Source organism: Gymnoscopelus braueri (assembly GCF_963280865.1).
Source record: "Gymnoscopelus braueri genome assembly, chromosome: 6".
Taxonomy (NCBI): domain Eukaryota; kingdom Metazoa; phylum Chordata; class Actinopteri; order Myctophiformes; family Myctophidae; genus Gymnoscopelus; species Gymnoscopelus braueri.
In genome coordinates this window covers 4760885-4769778 of record NC_137607.1, presented here as the reverse complement: position 1 = coordinate 4769778, position 8894 = coordinate 4760885, and the positions used below count along the sequence as shown (strand labels likewise).

The 8894-nt window shown below is 40.5% G+C and overlaps 1 protein-coding gene across 1 annotated transcript; it reads right to left on the bottom strand.

The window, feature by feature from the left end:
- Window positions 1–2134: 2134 nt before the first annotated feature.
- On the bottom strand, window positions 2135–8256 carry LOC308086421 (microfibril-associated glycoprotein 4-like; the record flags this gene model as incomplete). The annotated part of the gene is made up of 3 exons (XM_080429943.1): window positions 2135–2939; window positions 4033–4130; window positions 8200–8256. The coding sequence occupies 3 exons, from the start codon at window positions 8254–8256 to the stop codon at window positions 2237–2239; spliced, it is 858 nt and encodes a 285-aa protein (XP_080286069.1). The 3' UTR covers window positions 2135–2236.
- Window positions 8257–8894: the final 638 nt, after the last annotated feature.

Below are 8894 nucleotides of genomic sequence, written 5' to 3'. Positions count from 1 at the left end.
GGTGGAAAAAGTACTCAAATTCTTTACTTAAGTAAAAGTACCAATACTGCAATATAAAAATACTTTGTTACAAGTAAAAGTCCAGAATTCAAAATGTACTTGAATAAAAGTACAAAAGTATTGACATCAAAATGTACTTAAAGTACCAAAAGTAAAAGTACTAAATGTTTGAAAATAGCAGATCTACAAGCTCACAACGCGTCGCGATGCGACGCGTTGTGAGCTTGTAGATCGGCTATTTTCAAATAGCAGGTATAAAATAGGGCTAAAGTGGTTAATGTATGTTTCATTATATCATAGTTTATATCTGAAAAGTAACTAGTAACTAAAGTTTTCAAGTAAATGTAGTGGAGTAAAAGTACAATATTTGCCTCTGAGATGTAGTGGAGTAGAAGTAAAAGTATTGGAAATTGGAAATACTCAAGTAAAGTACAAATACTTCAAAATTGTACTTAAGTATACTGCCCTGCCAAGCCAAAGAGCAGTAACTACGTTTTTGGACACACCGACTTATTTGGGTATCCCAAAGGTCAAATTAGCCCTTGTGATGTTGGGGGATAAACAATTACCTCAAGAACAGATGTACAATTAGTGTAATATCACTTATATGCCGATATCTCATTTGGCTGACCAGTTGAATCACTTTTAAACCCATTTTTCAGTGATTTTTGTTTTCGTAGTTACTGCGCTCTGCCTTGGCAGGGCAGTATAGTACTAAAGTAAATTTACTTAGTTACTTTCCACCACTGACCTTATGTACATTATCTGTCATTACGTCTAACTGCTTGATACCACTGCAATTTTTCCACCACACACCTTATACAGTATGTACGTAATGCACCGTATGCATATTTATTATGTATGTTTTTCTGTTTCTTCCTTTCCATATCTCTTTACAGCTTTCTTAAAACTGCAATGATGGGGTTTGTGCAACAAGTAATTTCACCCACTTGTACCATCAGTTTTTTTTCTTTTTTACTGAACACACCAATTATGTTCGTATAGAGAGACTCTGGACAAAGCTGGATGTACGGCGGTGGATTCTAACCCACAACTGGGATCTTTAAGTGAGCTAGGGTTGATGTGTGGATGTACTCAGATTCTCCCTCAGATGTCTCTGCTACAACAGGGAATGACGACACTCTTTATATTGTCACTCACTGATAGTATTGCTGTTCTGATGTGGTTCTAGAAATTAAACATGGCAAATATGTATTATATGACATTAAGTAAAACATTATTACAATAAACAAAAAATCATTCCCACAATAGGAATGAAGTAGCTGTATACTATTGACCCTGTGCCCGTGGTGTAAAGTAACTAAGTACATGTACTCAAGTACTGTGCTTAAGCACACTTTTGAGGAATGTTTACTTAAATGTTTACTGGAGTATTTACCATTTTCAGTACTTTTACTTCTCAGAGGCAAATATTGTACTTTTACTCCACTACAATTATTTGAAAACTTTAGTTACCAGTTACTTTGCAGATATAAATGATTACATTATAAAACATACATTAACCACTTTAGCCCTATTTTATACATAGGCTATTTGAAAATATTTTAGTACTTTTACTTTCGGTACTTTAAGTACATTTTGACACCAATACTTTTGTACTTTTACTCAAGTAAATTTTGAGTACTTTTCCCACCACTGCCCTGTGCATATTTGTAACAGCAAGCTTATTCTGTAAAGGAGTCTCTCTGCATAACATACACTCTAAACACTTAGACCCTCTATATACTTATAAAACAAGCTACAATACAAAAGTATGGTAGTTATAATATGCTGTTCTTCTAAGCATAATAATGTAATTTGACCAACACGGAAAATACTTCATAAACCTTGTTATAAGTTGTTATGTATCATTATAAACATTAGTGTTATGAAGCCTTATAATGAATTGTAAATGTGATTATAACGAAGTATAGACCCGACCTTTAAGTAAATCATTACAACATACACCTTGCTTTGTCTTTGCATGCATCTCTTTATTCATGACGATGTTTACAACATCTTGGATTATGTATTCATTTAAAAGCCCTGACAGGTCACCACTGTAATAATATGTGATAATAATACAGATATCTACTGTATGAGTTTAGGATTAAACAGAGTCCCAAAGAGAGAAAAAAAACCAAATTAAAACCATGAAAAAGAGTAAATATTGCATCATGCCTTTTATACCACGGCTGTGCTTTTCTAAAATACATGCATGCGAACCTAAACATGTTTAAGGAACACGTCTGATCTTCATCGCTACAGCCTTCAGGGAGTAATAAAGACCCTTCCACTGGCCCCAGTTTACGCCTGTGAGGTGAGGCGTCTTTCCCCAAAGGTAAGCACCATTGGGATTAGCATTGTGACAGGACCCGTACCAAAATGCACCGTAAAATGTAATTGCGCAGTTCTTGCTGTACAAGTCCTGATCTTTGTCAAAGGTTGAGAATTTCCTTCCATTGTGCTTATAGGTCAGTGAGTCTCCTGCTCCTCCATCCTGGAAGCCAGCAACCTGCAGCTTGTAGCCATCAGCCTCAGAACCCACAGAGAAAGAGGAGTAAGAGGCAAACGCTGTGTTTCCCTCAAAGTCTTCCAAGTCCACCCTCAGCTCATACTTTCTGTCCTTGGTAAGGAGATGCATGTTCTCCAGTCCCAGCCAGTACTCGCCTGATGCGTCTCCAAACCCAGCTCGGTACTGAGCCCAGGGTCTGTAGAAGTTCACAGTGCCGTCCACTCTTCTCTGGATGACTGTCCACCTCCCTCCATCTGTGTCCATGTCACAGTAGACCTTGGCAGGTGGAGTAGTGGGGAAGATGGTGTACACACCACTCGCTGTGGAGACTTTTTTGTAGATTTCGTCACAGTCCAGAACCAGGTCGTGATCATCATTGTCACAGTCCAGATCAGGGGCGTACTGCAGGGACCAAAATTCAGCTCTGGGATTTACACATTTGTACATAAATGGCGCGGCCGTTCTGGAATTTTCCCGAATTTCATGATCACCATTGTTGTAGTTTTCCTCACAGTCCAGATCCTGGTTGATTCCACAACGAGGAGCAGAGTGGACTGTTACAGCCAGAAACAGAACTGCAGCAACAAGTATCATCGTGAAGTCTTTGAGTTGTAGCTTGTTGTTCAGATCAAAGGACGTCTGAGTGTGTTGAGTGTGTGTTCAGCTCCAGTAGAAGGTTCAATGCAGTCTGTGTGTGAGACCCTTCTCTTATAGTTAAGAATGGTGACGTATTGACACCAAAGAGATCGTATGATAGATAAAGGTACTCTGTCACCAGACCAGTCTGACCTGCCTATACATTTTTGTTACATAGTACACACACACACACACACACACACACACACACACACACACACACACACACACACACACACACACACACACACACACATACACACACACACACACACACACACACACACACACCAACCAACCAACCAACCAACCAACCACATTATTCAAAGCATGCACTGCTCAAGGTGCGGCCATAGTTGAATGATTATAGAGCCCGCCTTGGAACCCAGAGGTCTCAGGTTCAATTCCAGGCCCTGCAGCAATGTGTCAAAGTGTCCCTGAGCAAGATACATGACCCCCAACTGCTCCCCGAGACACTGCCCCCTAGTGCCCACTGCTCCTGTCACTAAGGATGGGTTAAATGCAGATGCTGGTGTTTTCCAAAATATCCAGTGACAAATACCACAAAGGTGTGTAGACTACATTATTATTATTATTATTATTATTATTACACTAACAGGTTGGGTTGTCATGATATTCTTATGTCAAAATATGAATTGCACGACTAATGTTTATGTTATATTGGTGAGTTTATTTTATTTTTCTCTTGGTGTTGCTGTGTTTATTAACCATGAAATATGGACTGTAACTTATGTTAATTATCAATAAGGCAATCTCAATCAACAAACAACAATGAAAATAAAAGTGAGGCAGACTGCCACATGCAGTGCCAGGTTTGGATGTGCTTGCAGTTTTTGGAGCCTGATCACCCTACGTCCTACAAATGGGCCTTGAGCGTGTTTGGAGGTCCTAGCAGGGGAGTGGAGCTACTATCACCGATGAGCGCCAGGGAGAAGTTCCTCTGACACCGAGCGCGGAGCTTCGGGAGTGGACACACATGGAGCGGAGAGGGAGGAAGGGGACACCCGCCTAACCAGCCAGATCAGCCGAATCAACCCAGACAGATGCCGCCGCAGATCACCCTCACATCCAAAAGTAATCACTGATCCTCCAGGTATATATTCCTTTCAATTTTCCCATCCCTATCATTCACGGTTTTATTGTCCAGTTCAAAATGTATACATTGAGTAACTATATTCATGCATTGCATTGTCCATCTCACATACAAAGTTAAATGTAGTTCTATATCCTAATCATTTTTCTTTTGAACAGTAACTTGGTTTAATAGCAGTTTTTCCCATAATGCATTGTTGACAACATGTAAATTGGTCTTTTTTGATTGGTTCCCACCAGATGGCAAGCCTACCTGCACCCCTCCTCCAAACACACACACGCATGCACGCACGCACGCACGCACGCACGCACGCACGCACGCACGCACGCACGCACGCACGCACGCACGCGCACACACACACACACACACACACACACACACACACACACACACACACACACACACACACACACACACACACACACACACACACACACACACGCACTAGGGGGCGAAAAAATGATGAGTGTGGAGACATAGCTGCATGGAAGATTTTCATTTAATATATGATTTGATTTGAAATATATGAATCTCTGCTTACTTTTTTGTGTTTGTTCGTTTCCTTTTTTTTATTTAAGTTAATTATTTTCACTGGTATTGTGATATTCTTATGTCAAAATATGAATTCCATGACTAATGTTTCCGTTACATCTTTCTGTTTCTTTAGTTTTTCTCTTGGTGGTTCGGTGTTTATTATTATTATTATTATTATTATTATTATTATTATTATTATTATTACACTAACAGGTTGGGTTGTCATGATATTCTTATGTCAAAATATGAATTGCATGACTAATGTTTATGTTATATTGGTCAGTTTATTTTATTTTTCTCTTGGTGTTGCTGTGTTTATTAACCATGAAATAGTGGACTGTAACTTATGTTAATTATCAATAAGGCAATCTCAATCAACAAACAAGATAAAAGTAAGGCAGACTGCCACATGCAGTGCCATATCTAGATGTGCTTGACCTCCCTATGTACTGCAAATGAGCCTTGAGCTTGTTTGGAGCTCCTATTAGGGGAGCGGAGCTACTATCAACGCTGAGTGCCAGGGGGCATGTCCACTGCCCGTTGACCAGTGGACACTGGGACTCAGAATGGGAGCGTAGAATGGGGCACCCGCCTACCCGTCAGATCAGCCGAATGAACCCTGCCAGATGCCTCCACAGATAGACCTCACATCTACTAGGTAAAGCCGATTCTTCAGCTATATGATCCTCTCAATTTTTCCAACCCTATTATTCACGGTGTTATTGTCCATTTCAAAATGTATACATTGAGTACTTATATTCCTGCATTGTATTGACCATCTCACATACACAGTTAATTGTATAGTTCTACATCCTAATCGTTTTTCTTTTAAACAGTAAAATAGTTTAACAGCAGTTTGTCCCATAATGCATTGTTGAAATATAAATTGGTCTTTTTTGATTGGTTCTGTTGCGTGTGGCCATGCCATCATCCTTAATCAATCATTAACCCCCACTGTCTCTCCTCTCACTCAGGCTGGCACACCTGCAGCTGATCTGGGATTGCTGCCGCCCCAATTACAAGCCACTATAAAACACAGCCAGATTCAGATGCCCTTCAGACATGGACCCAGCAACAGCTCAGAACCCACACTGTTGGTTATTCAGGCTTAAAAGCCTTTTCTTAAGTTATTTAGTTTACCTTAGTCTGGCCTGTGACCCGCAGGCCGCCCAGTTGCCCATGTTTGATCTAACTTGATTATTATTATTATTTCTTATTAACCTGCTGTTTTCCCAATCTGCATAATGCTCACACATGAAAACAATAAGGAATACAGACATCTTTTAGATGTCGGGCCTGGAACTTTGTCATTTTAGGGACAAAGACCACTTGGCCTTTGGTGTGGTACATCTATTGAGGGCTCAAAGGCCAAATGCCAGGACAGGGGAAAAAAAAGGCCATGGACATAATGAATTTCCGTGGGCTTATACCCTGGACCAATCAGAGTCGCTGAACTCTTTTGAGGCTGGGGATGTGGTGGGAGAAATTCAGAATGATAAAAAAAAAAGACATGGTTTAAAAAAATAAACATAATTGACAGGAAAGAGACAGGGAGAAGAGACGGTACAATCACCTGGGGTTGTGTGGGTGTCCAATGTAAAAACTATTACGAAAAAATGCCATGCTACACTATGTCGTCCAATATAAAAAACATAATGATGCTTACTATGGTGTTTACCTGTCTTCTATGGTGCTTACTATGGTGTTTACCTGTCTTCTATGGTGCTTACTATGGTGTTTACCTGTCTTCTATGGTGCTTATGGTGTTTACCTGTCTTCTATGGTGCTTATGGTGTTTACCTGTCTTCTATGGTGCTTATGGTGTTTACCTGTCTTCTATGGTGCTTACTATGGTGTTTACCTGTCTTCTATGGTGCTTATGGTGTTTACCTGTCTTCTATGGTGCTTATGGTGTTTACCTGTCTTCTATGGTGCTTACTATGGTGTTTACCTGTCTTCTATGGTGCTTACTATGGTGTTTACCTGTCTTATATGGTGCTTACTATGGTGCTTACCTGGTTCTGCTCTGGCCTGTTTCTTTGCTCACATGTAACTTACGCTTCATTATGTATTGTGTGTTGAGTACTGACATTTAATAATTTTGTATTTGCAACTGTAATAATTTGTTTTTTTTGTGTGGACCCCAGGAAGACTAACAGCTGGTTGCTATGGCACCAGCTAATGGGGATCCTTAATACAAATCAAAGATCAAATCAGGGAGTGTGCTCGCACAGTTTCATATCGATCGGTCCAACGGTGCCAGAGATTAGCTGCTTACAGACAGACACGCACACACACGCACACACACACACGCACGCACGCACGCACGCACGCACGCACACACACAGGTTTTGTTCACTCTATTAACCTATTAATAGGTTCTGATTCTACAAAATGTCTTCTAAATCGTAACAGTTTTTTGAAAAAAACGTATGTTTCTATATCAGTGGTTCTCAAACTTTTTCATGTCAAGGACCCCAAAATGTATATGTATTTGGCCGCGGACCCCCATCTCAAAATATTTAGTTGCAGGGACCCCCAGAAGCAAAGATTTGAGTTACAAATGCTCACTCCGCACTCGGTGCCGCGCTATGAGCGTGTATATCTGCTATTTTTTTAATAGCCCAAAGACATCTTAAAATGACAAGAGATGCGTTCCAGCCAGGTCTTAACACATTACCTGCAAACACGAGTATAACCGTTGTTGAAAAATACACCCGTTTACTGCCAGCAACGAGTATAACCGTTGTTAAAAAAAAAAAAAGAAGATTTTTTTTTTTTGGTCTTTTTTTTTTTCAATTTATCCACACAGAACCAGAGATATCACGATCCAAAGATTCCTAGCTCCATTCACTCCTTGGTTAACTTATTACTTTAAAATCCTGTATCTCGGCTCCTGTGTACTTTTTTTTTTACCATGTTATTTTGGGAAAAACATGCTATTTTCAACTGGCTGCAATTATGGAACGGATTACCGCAATCGGATTATTTTTTTCCACGATTCTACGAGACTCCTGTGTGTGTAATGAGGGGATCACCGTGAGGACGGTGATCACGGAAAATATTTTGTGACTACTTAAAAAATGTTTTTTTAACATTGCAAACAATGCTGGCAGTGGGGGAAGTAAAAAAAAAAAAACCCTCTGGCAGGGTTAATGCGTTAACGCCCTTCCTCTCAGGGTGAGTGTGTCTCTTCTATACGTCACAACGCACACTGAGCTATGACGTACACACAGCTCAGTGTGCGTTGAGCAGAGGTTTCATGAATACCAATATGTCCGGGGTCAACAGAGAGGGGGGGGGGGGCTGAAGAAGCTGCACCGTATTTTTTCTAAAGGAGCGAGGTCACCAACTCTATCAAGTCCACAACAATCACCCTCTAACAACAGCCTCGTCCTACCGGCCTCAGTGAGAGAGTTGAGACGTGGGTCATAGCACTGATGCAGGTAGCAGTCATGCCGGTGTTGTAGCATTGAATATCGTTGCTGTCGGGCAGAAACCTCTTATCTCCATATTTATTTTTCGTAAATGAATGCACCTACGTGATTATATACTACAGCGTCACACAAAAAGTATAAAAAAATAGCAGATCTACGTGATAGAATCGTGGCGTGAAGCGGCGCGTTTTGAGCTTGTAGATCTGCTATTTTTGAATTTGAACCCTGAAAAGTAACAGTTTTGTGACATATGAGGTTTCCACCCGACAGAGACCATATGTTCCTATAAAGCGGTGGTTCTCAAAGTTCATGCCAGGGACCCCCAAATTGATATATATTTGGCCGCGGACCCCCATCTGAAAATATGTTGTGCCAGGGACCACCAGAAGCAAAGATTTGTGTTAAAATGCATGCTTTAAAAAAAAAAGAAGGAAAATCTAAAATGTTCACTAATGTTCAAGATTTTACAAACATAGCAGATCTACAAGCTCACAGCGCGGCACTCGGTGCTGCGCTGTGAGCTTGTAGATCTGCTATTTTTGAATAGCCCAAGTATAAAAGGTTAAAGTCGTCAAAATGATTATGATGCTACATAAACACATTTTGCTGAGGACCCCCTGGAACCTCCCCAAGGACCCCTGGGGGTCCACGGACCCCA